The sequence below is a fragment of the Oncorhynchus mykiss genome, chromosome 19, assembly GCF_057628025.1.
Source record: "Oncorhynchus mykiss isolate SJ-2025 chromosome 19, ASM5762802v1, whole genome shotgun sequence".
Lineage (NCBI taxonomy): Eukaryota > Metazoa > Chordata > Actinopteri > Salmoniformes > Salmonidae > Oncorhynchus > Oncorhynchus mykiss.
The window spans coordinates 51,704,416-51,721,721 of NC_143040.1; the positions used below are offsets into that span (position 1 = coordinate 51,704,416).

At 40.7% G+C, this 17,306-nt stretch overlaps 2 protein-coding genes across 3 annotated transcripts; both read left to right on the top strand.

Moving 5' to 3' along the window:
• Positions 1–4,094: 4,094 nt before the first annotated feature.
• Positions 4,095–8,054, top strand: LOC110497916 (protein c-Fos). The gene is made up of 4 exons (XM_021574384.3): positions 4,095–4,366; positions 5,058–5,285; positions 5,606–5,713; positions 5,822–8,054. Exons 1-4 carry the CDS (start codon positions 4,226–4,228, stop codon positions 6,488–6,490), a joined length of 1,146 nt encoding a protein of 381 aa, XP_021430059.1. The 5' UTR covers positions 4,095–4,225; the 3' UTR covers positions 6,491–8,054.
• Positions 8,055–8,224: 170 nt separating this feature from the next.
• LOC110497917 (jun dimerization protein 2) lies at positions 8,225–17,071 on the top strand. Of its 2 annotated transcripts, none has more exons than XM_021574387.3 (4): positions 8,225–8,446; positions 14,685–14,902; positions 15,244–15,348; positions 15,453–17,071. In XM_021574387.3, the coding sequence occupies exons 1-4, from the start codon at positions 8,359–8,361 to the stop codon at positions 15,636–15,638; spliced, it is 597 nt and encodes a 198-aa protein (XP_021430062.2). In that variant the 5' UTR covers positions 8,225–8,358; the 3' UTR covers positions 15,639–17,071. The 2 variants fall into 2 exon arrangements, with proteins under 2 accessions (XP_021430062.2, XP_090067465.1); XM_090211339.1 differs by having other exon boundaries at positions 8,265–8,446; positions 14,685–14,968.
• The last annotated feature ends 235 nt before the right edge of the window (positions 17,072–17,306 follow it).

Genomic DNA, 17,306 nt, shown 5'->3' on the forward strand with positions numbered 1-17,306 from the left:
CTGTAGTCCACAATCATCTCCTTTGTCTTGATCCCGTTGAGGGAGAGATTGTTGTCCTTGCACCACACGGTCAGAACTCTGACCTCCTAAATTAGGCTGCCTCGTCGTTGTCGGTGATCAGGCCTACCACTGTTGTGTCATCGGCAAACTTAATGATGGTGTTGGAGTTGTGCCTGGCCGTACAGTCAATGGGTGAACAGGGAGTACAGGAGGATACTGAGCACACACCCCTGAGGGCACCCGTGTTGATGCTCAGCGTGACAGATGTGTTGTTACCTACCCTTACCACCTGGGGGCGGCCCATCAGGAAGTCCAGGATCTAGATGCAGAGTGAGGTGTTTAGTGAGTGAGCCCACTCCCTTGGCTGAGAAGCAACCACACACATGAATGGTCTCAGGATGCTTTACTGTTGGCATGACACAGGACTGATGGTAGCGCTCACCTTGTCTTCTCCGGACAAGCTTTTTTACGGATGCCCCAAACAATCCGAAATGGGATTCATCAGAGAAAATGACTTTACCCCAGGACTCAGCAGTCCAATCCCTGTACCTTTTGCTGAATATCAGTCTGTCCCTGATGTTTTTTCTGGAGAGAAGTGGCTTCTTTGCTGCCCTTCTTGACACCAGGCCATCCTCCAAAAGTATTGGCCTCACTGTGCATACAGATGCACTCACACCTGCCTGCTGCCATTCCTGAGCAAGCTCTGTACTGGTGCTGCCCCGATCCCACAGCTGAATCAACTAGGAGACGGTCCTGGTGCTTGCTGGACTTTCTTGGGTGCCCTGAAGCCTTCTTCACAACAATTGAACCTCTCTCCTTGAAGTTCTTCATGATCCAATAAATGGTTGATTTAGGTGCAATCTTACTGGCAGCAATATCCTTGCCTGTGAAGCCCTTTTTGTGCAAAGCAATGATGACGGCACGTGTTTCCTTGCAGGTAACCATGGTAGACAGAGGAAGAACAATGATTCCAAGCACCACTCTCCTTTTGAAGCTTCCAGTCTGTCATTCGAACTCAATCAGCGTGACAGAGTGATCTCCAGCTTTGTCCTCGTCAACACTCACACCTGTGTTAACGAGAGAATCACTGACATGATGTCAGCTGGTCCTTTTGTGGCAGGGCTGAAATGCAGTGGAAATGTTTTTTGGGGATTCAGTTCATTTGCATGGCAAAGAGGGACTTTGCAATGAATTCTTAATTCAACATTCTGGAGTATATGCAAATTGCCATCATACAAACTGAGGCAGCAGACTTTGTGAAAATTAATGTTTGTGTCATTCTCAAAACTTTTGGCTACGACTGTACAGTCACTGCGGGGACGATGTCATCGATGCACTTATTGATGAAACCAGTGACTGGTCTACTCCTCAATGCCATCGGAAGAATCCTTGAACATATTCCAATCTGTGCTAGCAAAACAGTCCTGTAGCTTAGCATCTGCTTCATCTGAGCACTTTTTTTTGAACGAGTCACTGGTGCTTCCTGCTTTAATTATGCTTGTAAGCACGAATCAGGAGGATAGAATTATGGTCAGATTTGCCAAATGGAGGGCGACGGAGAGCTTTGTACACTTCTCTGTGTGTGTTTGCATATTTAACATGCTGGTAGAAATGAGGTAAAACGGATTTAAGTTTCCCTGCATTAAAGTCCCTGATCACTAGGAGCACCGTATCTGGATGAGCGTTTTCCAGTTTGCTTATGGTCTTATACAGCTCATTGAGTGAGGTCTTAGTGCCAGCATCGGTTTGTGGTGGTAAATAGATAGCCACGACGAATATAGATGAAAACTCTCTCGGCACATAGTGTGGTCTCCAGCTTATCATGAGATACTCCACCTCAGGCGAGCAAAACCTTGAGACTTCCTTAGATATAGTGCACCAGCTGTTTACAAATATACATAGACCACCACCCATTGTCTTACCAGAGGTTGCTGTTCTATCCTGCCAATATCCTTATATGGAATTCCTCCTGTGCGAGATTGAGAAAGCATGAAAACGCTGGTGTAGACTATAACTGTCATTATATTAATGGTGTAGGCTAATATTATACTGCCATGCTGTATGATGTAATTAAAATCATATAGAAATCAGCTACAGTTGAAGTCGGAAGTTTACATACACCTAGGTTGGAGTCATTAAAACAAATTTTTCAACCACTCCACACATTTCTTGTTAACAAACTGTAGTTTTGGCAAGTCGGTTGTGACATCTACTTTGTGCATGACACAAGTCAGTTTTCCAACAAATGTTTACAGACAGATTATTTCACTTATAATTAACTGTATTCCAAATCCGGTGGGTCAGAAATTTACATACATTAAGTTGACTGTGCCTTTAAACAGCTTGGAAAATTCCAGAAAATGGGAATGGGAAAATCAAAAGAAATCAGCCAAGACCTCAGAAAAAAACATTGTAGACTTCCACAAGTCTGGTTCATCCTTGGGAGTAATTTCCAAACGCCTAAAGGTACCACGTTCATCTGTACAAACAATAGTATGCAAGTATAAACACCATGGGACCACGCAGCCGTCATACCGCTCAGGAAGGAGACGCATTCTGTCTCATAGAAATGAATGTACTTCGGTGTGAAAAGTGCAAATCAATCCCAGAACAACATCAAAGGACCTTGTGAAGATGCTGGAGGAAACAGGTACAAAAGTATCTATATCCACAGTAAAATGAGTCCTATATCGACATAACCTGAATGGCCGCTCAGCAAGGAAGAAGCCACTGCTCCAAAACCGCCATAATAAAGCCAGACTACGGTTTGCAACTGCACATGGGGACAAAGGTCGTACCTTTTGGTACAGTATGTCCTCTGGTCTGATGAAACAAAAATAGAACTGTTTGGCCATAATGACCGTTGTTACGTTTGGAGATAAAAGGGGGAGACTTGCAAGCCAAAGAACACCATCCCAACCATGAAGCACGGGGGTGGCAGCATCATGTTGTGGGGGTGCTTTGCTGTAGGAGGGACTGGTGCACTTCACAAAATAGATGGCATCATGAGGGAGGAAAATTATGTGGATATATTGAAGCAGCATCTCAAGACACCAGTCAGGAAGTTAAAGCTTGGTAGCAAATGGGTCTTCCTAATGGACAATGACCCCAAGCATCCTTCCAAAGTTGTGGCAAAATGGCTTAAGGAAAACAAAGTCAAGGTATTGGAGTGGCCATCACAAAGCCCTGACCTCAATCATATAGAAAATCTGTGGGCAGAACTGAAAAAGCTTGTGCGAGCAAGGAGGCCTACAAACCTGACACAGTTACACCAGCTCTGTCAGGAGGAATGGGCCAAAATTCACCCAATTTATTGTTGGAAGCTTGTGGAAGGCTACCTGAAACGTTTGACCCAAGTTAAACAATTTAAAGGCAATGCTACCAAATACTAATTGAGTGTATGTACACTTCTGACCCACTGGGAATGTGATGAAAGAAATAAAAGCTGAAATAAATCATTCTCTCTACTATTATTCGGACATTTCACATTCTTAAAATAAAGTGGTGATCCTAACTGACCTAAGACAGGGAATTTTTAAAAACTGTGAAAAAGGAATTGTGAAAAACTGAGTTGAAATGTATTTGGCTAAGGTGTATGTAAACTTCCGACTTCAACTGTATATGACTTACCAACCAGATTTGTCAGTTCTTAGAATGCTTTAGATTTAGCGGCCTGTAATTATTCTATAATAAAACATATAGGCATTTTTTAATTATAAGTAATTATAAGTGGGAAGCCTATTGTGTATGCCAAAGGTCATCTATGGTGAGCTGTAAAACATATAGAGACAACTGCATTATAGGGAAATTGAAGTGTGCTGTTATTTGCACCAAAGAAATAGCACAGTCCGTCTGTATGAATGTATGAATGGGCATGCTACACATGACACTTTCCTCTGGTATTTGTTGAATAAATACATTTGAAAAAAATGCAATATAATTACCTGGGGGTAAATGACAATAATGAGCAACTCGGCGATGATATTGAGTATTTGGCAAATGTTTATCTAAAATATGCTAAATGTGTGTTTCATTGTCCAGTGGCTCCCCTCCATAGAGATGGTACAGCCTCCGTTCATTCATAAAAGTCTGTCAGAATATAAAAGGAGGGGCTTGCACACAAGTCTATCAGTTACCAGGTATAAACCTGGAATAGAAGCTGCTGAAAAAAAATCAATTTGACGAGAAGGGTGAATATTCTGTTTAGCTAAGGATTTTTTAAGACATGTTTCTCAACCCTGACTTCGATTCAATGTCTCGCTGTAGCACTGAATCTCCTGTTGGGGACACCCTGACGTACTATCAGAAGACACAAGACGACTCTATCTCCAGCTCCTCAGCTTCGCCATCAGAGAGTAATGCACAGGTATGAATCAATCAAGTGGTGATGCCTGTGATGCAATGATGTATAATATTCAGACGCAACGATGTCAACGATTATTAATTAAAATATGGTTGACTTTCATCATTTATCAGTGTTAATCTCTATTAACATTAATGTATGTGAAATATTAATAGGAAATCATTGATATTGATGTATTTGTCGAAAATGCTGGGTGGGTAAATGATTCTACCATATTATTCATATTATTATGATAAATACCCTCCTTCCTATTCCAGAAGAGTGAGATATTGAAAATGCAACACCCCACAGTGAGAGAGGATGAAAATTGTGTATATTATGATTTACACGTCCTCAGACCAAACATGTAGCATGTCGATGCAGCAGTTCATTGAGAAAAAGAAATCCATTCAGGAGCCTCCACAACATCTCTGCGTCAGTGTTGACGTCAGTAACAGTGATAAAGTCAAATATCGATCCAGGGGAGACTATTTTTAGATGGCTAGATATATTTTAAGAGAACCCATACATAGTGCATGCGGTGACAATAGAGCATAGAGTCACAGACATCCCCAATCCGAATGTGGTAATTGCCTTATGTCTCTGTTATTAGAATAAAATGTGTTTTAATGACACATTTTGCAGTAAAATAATTAAGCTAATTGTGATTTTTTTTTAAATCATCAGTGGTAAATGAACTTGTATCACTTTGCAGGAGCTCTGCCCAGACATGGATACACCAGCCACTCCATTTGTTCCAACAGTGACTGCAATTTCCACAACCCCGGATTTGCTATGGATGGTCCAGCCGACCATTATAACGTCTCTCTCCCCATCTCTGAGTAGCAAACAAACCAATGAAGCAAAGAGCTCTCACCAGTCAACACCCAAAGCGGGCGAGAGCAGGGGAAAAAACACTGGCAGAAAGGGGAAAGCCGAGCAGGTTAGAGCACTTTTCTGATTGCAAATCAAACAAAAAACATTAACTCGTGTAAACATCTAAATCAACATTAACAGTGCAGCAGCAGCAGCAGCAATGCATGCTCTCCAAAAGCAGTGTATTTGACTGTGTGCTGAGCTCAGGCAGTCCATTTGTATTCAGGTCACAGCGAGTCTGCAACAATGGTCTATTTTTAGACGCATTGCAGAGAAAGATGCTTTTGCTACACTCCAGAAGGGGATTTGGCAATGGAATGTAATGATATTAGGAGATGAAATGGACTGATTCTTCAAGGTGCAAGTGTTTTTCTCTGAACCCCACAGTTATCTCCAGAGGAAGAAGAGAAGAAGAGGGTGAGGAGAGAGAGAAATAAAATGGCTGCAGCCAAATGTCGCAACAGACGGAGGGAACTCACTGATTCACTGCAAACTGTAAGTTAAACCTTAGAAATCATGTTAATCACAGTACCATCATTTTAAACAGTAATCTATGGTTATGATTTAGATTTCCTGTGTTATTTTTTGGGGATATTTTCGAAGGAGACTGATCAGCTGGAGGAAGACAAAGCAGCTCTGCAGACAGAGATAGCCAACCTCCTCAAAGAGAAAGAGAGGCTGGAATTTGTCCTCGCTACTCATAAACCTGTGTGCCAAATTACAGAAGAATTGGATTCCATCTTCCAGGAGCCCAGTAGGTCTCCAGACCTCCCCCCCAGCCCGGAGGGGGGTAAACTCCCTGAGGACAGTGCTCAGGAAGCCCCCTCGCTCCAGGACATGGACATCCTCAATGACACGTCCACAGCCATCTCTGGAAACTCCAACATCCTACTCTGTGCCAGTATTGAAGTGAACATCTGCGACCTTGAGCCCTCTTTGGACATGAAGGAGGGTCTCCTGGACAATCTGCTGCCCAGCATGGAGGAGGAAGTCCCCACAGAGACTGCCCACTCTGTCCCAGATATTGACCTGAGTGGTTCTCTTGGGGTTACGGACTGGGAAACCCTGTACAAATCTGTGTCTAATGACCTAGAGCCCTTGAGCACTCCTGTTGTGACCTCCACCCCCACATGTAGCAGCTACCTGTCCGTTTTCACATTCTCCTGTCCTGATCTTGACTCCTTTGGAGTGGGGTTTGATGGTCGCAAAAGTGGAGGGGGCAAGGCTGAATCTGTTGATATCCTCAACTCTCCAACCCTGTTGGCCTTATAATGTAAGCATAGGGAGTTGATTGGTTTATCACTTTAGTTGGTTTTCCTGACTGTGATAGGCTATCAGAGACTTTCTGTGGTTTCAGCACTTCAGTTTTATTATTACACTCATTAAATGTTTTTGACTAAGCAAGTATAAACTTCTTCCAGATACAATTGATATAGCTAAGAGCATGGCTATACACTTTACTGATAGGGAGTAAGTATGTTCTGGTTTTAAACGCATGCAGAGGAATTCCAAATAATTGTCATATTTCATATATGTTTGATCTGGTACTAGATCTATGCTGTATTGTGGAATTGACTGTACGGTTTTGTGCTTCAATGGGAATAGTATATCAATAGCTATGAATGTTGTGTTATAGTTCAAGTATACATCCATGTTCGGTAGGTACATACCTCAACGTCATCAACTGTGATTTGACCTCATTGTTACAATGTTTAGAGTTTTCAATGAAAACATCCAGTGCTATATTTATCAAGATGTAAATTATGATAATTTATTTTTTTACCTTCAATTTTGACTTGTTTGTCAAGTTTAAAAAGTAAAATGAGCATCGATTGCTGATTGATACATTTTCAAATTAAATATTAATTCAAAGTGATGTTGGGTGCTTTATTGAATACTAAATATTAAATCACTCATACCAGCTAGTGTCACTCCATTGAGTTTAACAATTAATGTATATATTTTTTCAGATAAGACAAATTATATGATCACCAGAAAATCTATTGAACAAAAATATAAATGCAACATGTAAAGTGTTGATCCCCTGTTTCATGAGCTGAAATAAAATATCCCAGACATTTTCCATACGCACAAAATGCTTATTTTTCTAAAATGTTGTGCACAAATTAGTTTACATCCCTGTTAGTAAGCATTTCTCATTTGCCAAGATATTCCATCCACCTGACAGGTGTGGCATATCAAGAAGCTGATTAAACAGCAGGATCATGACACAGAGGCACCTTGTGCTGGGCACAATAAAATGCCACTCATAAATTAGCAGTTTTGTCAAACAACACAATGCCACGATGTCTCACGTTTTGAGGGAGCATGCAGGAATGTCCACAAGAGCTGTTGCCAGATAATTGAACGTTCATTTCTCTACCATAAGCCGCCTCCAACATCGTTTGAGAGATTTTGGCAGTACGTCCAACCAGCCTCAACCGCAGACCACATGTAACCACGCTAGCCCAGGACAGCCACTTCTTCACCTGCTGGATTGTACGAGACCAATACTGAGGAGTACTTCTGTCTGTAATGAAAGCCCTTTTGTGGGGAAAAACTCATTCTGATTGGTTGCCCTCCCAGGCCCACCCATGGCTGAGCCCCTGCCCAGTCATCTGAAATCCATAGATTAGGGCCTAAATAATTTATTTCAATTGACTGATTTCCTTCTATGAACTGTAACTCAGTAAAATCATTGAAATTGTTGCAAGTTGCGTTTATATTTTTTTCACTATGGAAACAACTCGCATTGAATTTGATTTGGATGTTCCTCTTGTTAGTAGGTACTCTTGTTAATTATTGTAGAAAAGTAGATAAAAGTCTCTCTCTCCTCTCTGTGTGTCCTTTTTCTGTGTGTGGAATAGAAAGTGAGAGTGTGAGTGAATTAAACAAGACTGGTGTTTATAAAAGGCAATATTGTCAGGTATTAATCCCAATTGAGGTGTGTGGGCTGACAACATGGTCTATCCTGCTCTGCTCTGCACTTGGTCAGTCGGGTGGTTTGTTTTCTGGTTTCTAGGGGAGGAGCGGATAGGATTTCCCCACTTCTTCCCCCCACTTTAACGTCTAGTTGGCATAACTGATAATTTCCGCATTCCCAAATCCTCCCAGATAGAGCTAACTATTTAAACGGGCCGATGCAACGATTTCCACTTTTTAAAATCTACTGTCGACCTTCAGCTGACCAGAAGAAAGGACAACTGTTGCACTCGGAATCAAAGTCAGGTAATAGACAGCTTCGTAGTCGAGAAACATTGATTACACTGGGGCTCCACGCTGGATGAGTTGCCAGTGTGAGCAGAGCAGCCCATTAACTTTTCAGTGGATCATTGTGCACAATCCTTGCATTTGTGCAATCCCGTTCTTTCGTTCTCTTTGGTCTGGGCAGCACTGCACTGTAAAAATGTATGTATATTATAAACGTTATTCGTGAGACATAACTTTTACACTCAATGCTTTTCTTTTGTTTGGGATGCACGCTTGCAAGGTTGCAGTCCTACACGTTTATTCAACCCAATAAACAAGTCGTTCCCTACAACTTTATTGGTCCTGAACGAATATGACTTATTAAGAACATCCTTCATAACATTAACATAACATTCATAACATAACATTGATCTAGCACTTGTCTTAGATGTATTTGCTCGAGTGTCTTCGTTTCATCACTGCAAAAGTCAGTTACGTAACATGCATGCCTTACTGAAGAATAACTTCCGCTTTAAAAATGAGTCATGGTGACTCAGAAGTGTATCATTATTAACCGAGGTTTGCTTTTCTTGTTTCTTTGTAACTACGGGCTTTCAAGAGTGTTACAATAACGTGATGGAATTTTGACAATGTATCAATGTAGTATTACAATGTTACTTACATTTGATTTCACACTGTAGGTCTGCCTATGTTACACTAAATATTTTTCTTACTTCGATTTATCACGTAGCCTAGTCCAAAAAAATGGCTTCTAATAAACAGTTTCATTAAGCAACAATTCAGTGACTTTTAGGTTACTGAATGTACTTTTACCCAGATTTTAGCAGAGATGCAGAGAAGTATATTTAGTTTTTTTTTAAAGAATTATCAGTCAGGAGGATACAGTGCCTTCAGAATGTATTCTTGCCCCTTGACTACAGCATACATTCTAAATTAATTAAATTAAATATATGTTTTTTTTTAAATGTTTGCACATTAATTGAAAATTAAATTCAAAAATATCTAATTTACTTAAGTATTCACACCCCTGAGTCAATACATGCTAGAATCACCTTTGGCAGTATTTTGGGGGTAAGTCTCTAAGAGCTTTGCACACCTGGATTGTACAATATTTACATTACGTTTCGTAATCAGGACAAAAAGTTAATTTCTTTGCCTTTACTTTTTGTGTCTTATTGCAAACAGGATGCATGTTTTGGAATATTTTTATTCTGTACAGGCTTCCTTCTTTTCACTTATTTAGGTTAGTATTGTGGAGTAACTACAATGTTGTTGATCCATCCTCAGGTTTCTCCTATCACAGCCATTAAACTCTGTAACTGTTTTAAAATCACCATTGGCCTCATGGTGAAATCCGAGGTTTCCTTCCTCTCCGGCAACTCAATTAGGAAGGACGCCTGTATCTTTGTAGTTACTCAGTGTATTGATACACCATCCAAAGTGTAATTAATAACTTCACCATGCCCAAAGGTACACTACCGTTCAAAAGTTTGGGGTCACTTACAAATGTCCTTGTTTTGGAAAGAAAGCAAAAAAAAATAAAAGTCCATTAAAATAACATCAAATTGATCAGAAATACAGTGTAGACATTGTTAATGTTGTAAATTACTATTGTAGCTGGAAACGGCTGATTTTTTAAATGGAATATCTACATAGGCGTACAGAGGTCCATTATTAGCAACCGTCACTCCTGTGTTCCAATGGCATGTTGTGTTAGCTAATCCAAGTTTATCATTTTAAAAGGCTAATTGATCATTAGAAAACCCCTTTGCAAGTATGTTAGCACAGATGAAAACTGTTGTCCTGATTAAAAAATCAATAAAACTGTCCTTCTTTAGACTAGTTAAGTATCTGGAGCATCAGAATTTGTGGGTTCGATTACAGGCTCAAAATGGCCAGAAACAAATAACTTTCTTCTGAAACTCGTCAATCTATTCTTGTTCTCAGAAATGAAGGCTATTCCATGCGAGAAATTGCCAAGAAACTGAAGATCTCGTACAACACTGTATACTACTCCCTTCACAGAACAGCGCAAACTGGCACTAACCAGAATAGAAAGAGGAGTGGGAGGCCCCGGTGCACAACTGAGCAAGAGGACAAGTACATTGGAGTGTCTAGTTTGAGAAACAGATGCCTCACAAGTCCTCAACTGGCAGCTTCATTAAATAGTACCCGCAAAACACCAGTCTCAACTTCAACAGTGAAGATGCGACTCCGGGATGCTGGCCTTCTAGGCAGAGTTGCAAAGAAAAAGCCATATCTCAGACTGGCCAATAAAAAGAAAAGATTAAGATGGGCAAATGAACAGACACTGGACAGAGGAAGATTGTTATGGACAGACAAAACTAAGTTGGGTGAGGTGTTCGGATCACAAAGAAGAACATTTGTGAGACGCAGAAAAAATGAAAAATGTTGGAGGAGTGCTTGACGCCATCTGTCAAGCATGGTGGAGGCAATGTGATGGTCTGGGGGATGCTTTGGTGGTGGTAAAGTGGGAGATTTGTACAGGGTAAAAGGGATCTTGAAGAAGGAAGGCTGTCACTCCATTTTTTGCAACGCCATGCCATACCCTGTGGGCAGCGTGTAATTGGAGCCAATTTCCTTCTACAACAGGACAATGACCCAAAGCACTGCTCCAAACTATGCAATAACTATTTAGGGAAGAAGCAGTCAGCTGGTATTCTGTCTATAATGGAGTGGCCAGCACAGTCACCGGATCTCAACCCTATTGAGCTGTTGTGGGAGCAGCTTGACCGTGTGGTACGTAAGAAGTCCCCATCAAGCCAATCCAACTTGTGGGAGAGGCTTCAGGAAGCATGGGGTGAAATCTCTTCAGATTACCTCAACAAATTGACAACTAGAATGCCAAAGGTCTGTAAGGCTGGATTCTTTGACGAAAGCAAAGTTTGAAGGACACAATTATTATTTCAATTAAAATCATTATTTATAACCTTGTCAATGTCTTGACTCTATTTCCTACTCATTTTGCAACTAATTTCATGTATGTTTTCATGTAAATCAAGGAAACGTCTAAGTGACCACAAACTTTTGAACGGTAGTGTATATTCAATGTCTGCTTTTTCCCCCATTTACCAATAGGTGCCCTTCTTTGCGAACCATTGGAAAACATAATTAGTCTTAGTGGTCGAATTTGTGCTTGAAGTTCACTGCTCAACTGAGGGACCTTACAGGTAATTGTATGTGTGGGATACAGAGATGAGGTAGTCATTTAGAAATCATGTTAAACGCTATTATTGCAAATTCTTTAGGCTTGCCATAACAAAAGGGTTGAATGCTTATTGACTCAGGACATTTCTGCTTTTAATTTTGTATTAATTTGTAAACATTTCTGAAAACATAATTACACGTTGACATTATGAGGTATTGTGCATAGATCAGTGACACAACATCTCAATGTAATATGTATTACATTCAGCCTTCAACACAACAAAATGTAGAAAAAGTCAAGGGGTGTGAGTACTTTCTGAAGGCACTGTATACTGTGCTCTGAAGATATTTGCATATTGTTCATTTGACATTTTTTACACAAAGCACATTCTTATATCTTTGTTTTTTCAGATTCAGAGTGTTTAATAGTCACATGTACAGGGGTTGCAGATATGATTGCAGGGTACAGTGAAAATCTAAGTCTCCAAGCTCCAACATGCAGGGCTAAGTTAAATAAAACCTTCAAGCAATACACTCACCTTAAATGTGAGTGGATTATTTATCTTTATGGGGAGGTTACCATACTAAAGTCACCACAAAGGTCTTTGTCATCATGTAGCTTCAAAACTAAAGTCATAACAACACTGTTGTCTTATAATACCAGAGGAGTTCCACATGCTACTTTCATACTTTTGTGCCTAGTACTTTTGTTTTGAGGAACTTTCGAACTGTAACTCATTTTACGCAGAGGCAAAATTATGGATAGTTGCTTGTGTTTATAGATTTTAAAAAGGGTTTCAGTCCAGTACAATCAAAATGTGCACTACACAGCAAACATGGAATCACGTTTTGCACATAAGGTAAAGCAGCGGTTTTGCTGAGACATACCAATATTTATTATGTTATGTAAACTGAGAGGACCAGATTTTCATCTATAAAGCCAAATTGGGTTGTATCTGTGCAGTAGTAATGATTTAGGAGTGACTTTGTTGAACATAATTAGCTGCAGAAGGAGGCCAAATGGCAGCTGTTGGTAGATTTAATGCTGCACATTGGGGCAGTTAGGAGGTGGTTGAGGAAGGGGTCAGGTACAGTAGATAGAGGTGGAGTATTGTGGAGTGAAACAGGCTACACACTTGCATGGAAACATGCAAAAACCTCAAATCACTTGTCTTGGTACCGTGCCCAGAATAAGATTATTGGCCTACTTTGCTTGGGTCCCATTTGTTGGAACTCAACATTGTACAACTAGACAGGATAGGTCCTGACTGTATAGTCATTGAAGGAAACCTTCAGTATTTACATTTACTGGGGGTAAGGTCAGAGATCAGTGTAGGTGATCCTGTATCAATATATCCTGGTGTGTAGTTGGTATCTGTATTACACTCTTGCTAGCTTTCAAACAAAGGGAACACTGTTTCTGTTCTGTTTATTTTTCCTCATCATTCACTCTGGCTATCCTGCTGGGCTCATAAGTCATTTATTTTTTGAGATTTTGGAGAATACTGTGTATTCAGCGCAAATGGGTAAACTATTATGATTCTTTATTAATATTGTATCCCAGTGGTGACCTGGTGGGGTTGTGAGTGAGTACTTATTTTCACACGTGCCTCTGAATCCAATTCCATCTATAATGTGGTGGGAAATGTGAATGAGTGTGGGCAAATGAAATTAGACAGCCGTCTTGTCTGTAGCGTTCTTTGGCTCGGATATTCTTGGGAGAGTTGATGTAGCAAGCTGTTGTCCCTGGCTACCTCTCTCCAGGCACCTTCTCTTTGATTTTAGCGCTCGCTGATTTTCATGCCAACCTCTGCATTGAATATTTGGCTGATGTAAGCTTATAAATGAGTGAGGCAAAAATGAGTAGAATCAAGAAAGGAGTTCTCAAACAGTTATAGATGTACAAATGTACAATGCTTCTGTTTAAACAGACTTTTGAGACTCTGTTAGGTGAGCTACAGTGTAATATACCGCATCTGTCATCCTACCAAATGAATTACTTGCTACTCACCTGGGAATAAAGGCAGATGTCTTTGCATAACGTATATTACTACAATTATAAACAAAAGATTTACAGGGAAGACTCAATGTAGTGTTGATGTAGATATTGTATAGTGTCCGTTTAGTCAGACAAAATAGAAGAAGGGTTTGGCGAAGAACCTTTATCAGGGGACCAGGGTTGGCTACATTGTCCTGAGCACCCGTAGCCACATTCCACTTCCCTGATATGGAGAAAATAACTCATATGGAGGAAACATGGGCAACGGGTGTTTCTTGGCAAGGGCTGGCTGCAGCTCTCCTTGGGATAAAGGGGAATGTGTCTGAGTCTACTTTTGTGCTGGGCTATGTGCTTCTCTCTTGGCCTCCTCGGGAATGAAAAAGAAAAACATAGATCTGTGCCAAGACCTATGTAAATGGGAGTATACATACATTCCAGAAAAAAAGAGATGAAATAATAAAATGTCCTAATGGGAGACAGCCTCGGCCTCCTGCTCTGTAACAGGCCAACAATTCATTAGAGAGAGCTGCCAGGGAGACCAGGTGCACCCTGGGAAATGCCTCCTTCAAGCCCTTTAGCAGACTTAAATGAAAGTAGAGCAATTAATGATCTGTCTTCTATACCAAAACCACAAGCAGGTTTGAGATGTGAATGCTTGGGGTAAAATGGATTCAGATCTTTAACTCTGGTATAGCTATTGCCTGAAGCCAACGGAAGTTTATTCTCCATGCTGAATCTGCATTTGCCTCCCTCTTTGACAATTCCTAGAATGTGAACACATTCTGACCATTATGATTGGTCCCAGAAACCAATGGATTGGGCCAGAGCTGGTCTTCATGATGATTATCAACTTTGATACTCTGGTTAGATTTGTTAGAGACGATCCAATCGCTGATAATTTTATTTTGTACAACGCCCCTCATTTTCAAGTCACGCAAACAACTTGTAGGATGGTAGTTTCATGAATGTAGCGATCAGTAGAGCAGCAGAATTAAATATTCAGAGGTGATGAATCGTACATCTCAAACCATGTGGTGTTTATTTTCTTCTCAACGTATTTTCCTATCCATTTGTCCCTTTCCCTATAAGCTGTGGTCACAGCCGGATCTAACATGATGCCGGGACCAATCCCAGATCCCCTGGTGACAGCGGGCTCCCTGCCCAGCCTGGGTCCCCTGGCAGGGATCCCCTCCACCACGCTGACTGACCAGCTCAAATACGCCGACCTCCGGGAACTGGGGTCCATGCTCTCTCCACTGCACTTCTTGGGCAAGCTAGGGAAGAGGCCCCTAAACATCAAAACAGAAGTGAGAATGAAAGTTGTTTTAGTTCTTGAAAATGTTGTGAGAAGTTCAAATTCAGACATCTTTCAGGTAATTTTACTGTTTACGGCTCACTCTTTTGATGTTTTGACTTTTCTTACCATCACAGAAATTTGTAGAAAACATAGGCAATGTTATTTCCCAGAGCACAGAGGGACTTCAGTATCTACTTAATGTTGACCAGGGGCATCACCTAGTGGACAGAATTATCATTAAAACAAACAATCTACTTTTCGATGGTTTCCCACACTTGAAACATAATTGCTGGGTCCATTTTCCACCTTAAGTTCTATTTTAAAGCATGTTTGCATTTCCCCTCAATGTAGAGAGATGAGGAAGAGGACAGGAGGAAACGAAGGAGAGAGAAAAACAAAGTTGCAGCAGCACGCTGTAGAAACAAAAAGAAGGAGAGGACAGACTATCTACAAAGGGTGAGAGGGAGGTTTTTCTTTAATGAAATGTACAGATCTCCATTCTTCTAAGAATAGGTAATGATCTTATCCTTCCTTCCTTCCTCATGCACACTATGTCTCAGGAATCAGAGAGACTAGAGGTAATGAACTCTGACCTCAAAGCCCAGATCGAGGAGCTGAAGCATGAGCGGCAGCAGCTGATCATCATGTTGAATCACCACCGCCCAACGTGCATCGTAAGAACAGACAGCGTCAAGACCCCTGAAAGCGAAGTCAACTCCTTGCTGGAGCACCTGGAGGGGAAGTGATGTCACAGGACTCAGAGCAGCAGTGTCACAGTTACAGTTTACAGTGAAGCTCCACTCCGGTCAGCTAGCAGCACTTCATTACCTCTGGGTTCTTGGCTTAGAGGAGAACCAGCTAAGCACTCCTGCCTGGAGCCAGAGAGCCTTTAAACACAAAGGTGACCCAATGTGATTGGACTTTGTGCTGGCAGTTAAATGCAATTGTTTAGATTTTTTGTTTTGTTATTGTTGTTGTTATTAAGGGCCCCATAGTCCCAGCCACTATCACTATAAATAAATTAAATTGAATAAATGGCTAAATGCAGCTTGGTGAGCAATACTCCACCGTTCCAAGGCCCCAAGGCTCTCAGGCCCCTAGGCACAGTCAGAGCTGTATTTTTTGTTTATACATATGTGTACTGGTTATGTACACGGATGTTTTTTTGAATATGATTTTGTCTTTGTATTATGCCTTCGATGGCAGACCGGTTGAACCGCTTTCTTTTTTTTGGCGCAGGCGTCATATATGCACATAACCTACAGTATATATTGACTGTTTACATTGTAGTTGGTCTGTTATTGTTACTTTCAAATATGGTTCTGATTTGTATACTCACTATACATTATATGTATCATTTGACATACTGAACAAAAATATAAAACGCAACATGCAACAATTTCAAATATTTTACTGAGTTACAGCTCAGATGAGGAAATCAGTCAATTGAAATAAATGATTTAGGTCCTAATCTATGGATTTCACATCAGTGGGAATACAGATGGTCACAGATACCTTAAAAAAAAATTGGGCCTCACAATGGGCCTCAGGATCTCGTCACGCTATTTCTGTGAATTCAAATTGCCATTGATAAAATCGTGTTCGTTGGCCGTAGCTTATGCCTGCCTGCCCATACCTTAACCCCACCGCCACCATAGTGCACTCTGTTCACAACGTTGACATCAGCAAACCGCTCGCCCACACAATGCCATACACGTGGTCTGTGGTTGTGAGGCCGGTTGGACGTACTGCCAAATTCTACTACGTTGGAGGCGGCTTATGGTAGAGAAATTAACATTAAATTCTCTGGCAGCAACTTTGGTGGACATTCCTGCAATCAGCATGCCAATTGCATGCTCCTTCAAAATTTGAGACATCGGTGGCATTGTGTTGTGTGACAAAACAGCACATTTTAGTGTGGACTTTTATTGTCCCCAACACAAGGGGCACCTATGTAATGTTCATGCTGTTTAATCAGGGATGTAAACAAATTTGTGCACAACATTTTTGAGAAATAATATTTTTGTGCGTATGGAACATTTCTGGAATATTTTATTTCAGCTCATGAAACATAGGACCAACATGTTACATGTTGAGTTTATATTTTTGTTCAGTGGTATAAGCTATCACAACGTGATACATTTTGTATTTATATTACAAATAAATACAGTTTCTTTTCTCCTTGGCTTTTGTTGTGATTTAGAACTGTGAACAGCATTTCAAATTGTAATTTCCTTATTCATCATACTATTTGATCTGTGATATTAATAATGCCATTACAAAAATCCTAGTTGGAAGCGATATCATACCCTGACATCACAGATATTCATACAGGTGCACGTGTCTTGGCATTCAATGGTCCACCTGACCTGTATGTGTGTTGCGCCACAGCAATACTACCTCTTGAACTATTC

Bases quoted from the DNA above. Each gene is read 5' to 3' on its own strand.
- LOC110497916 (XM_021574384.3), top strand. From the start codon at position 4,226: ATGTTTCTCAACCCTGACTTCGATTCAATGTCTCGCTGTAGCACTGAA. The intron at 4,367-5,057 runs GTATGAATCAAT...ATCACTTTGCAG, and splicing joins CATCAGAGAGTAATGCACAG to GAGCTCTGCCCAGACATGGA. The intron at 5,714-5,821 runs GTAAGTTAAACC...ATATTTTCGAAG, and splicing joins TCACTGATTCACTGCAAACT to GAGACTGATCAGCTGGAGGA.
- LOC110497917 (XM_090211339.1), top strand. From the start codon at position 8,359: ATGCAACGATTTCCACTTTTTAAAATCTACTGTCGACCTTCAGCTGAC. The intron at 8,447-14,684 runs GTAATAGACAGC...TTTCCCTATAAG, and splicing joins GCACTCGGAATCAAAGTCAG to CTGTGGTCACAGCCGGATCT. The intron at 15,349-15,452 runs GTGAGAGGGAGG...ACTATGTCTCAG, and splicing joins GGACAGACTATCTACAAAGG to GAATCAGAGAGACTAGAGGT.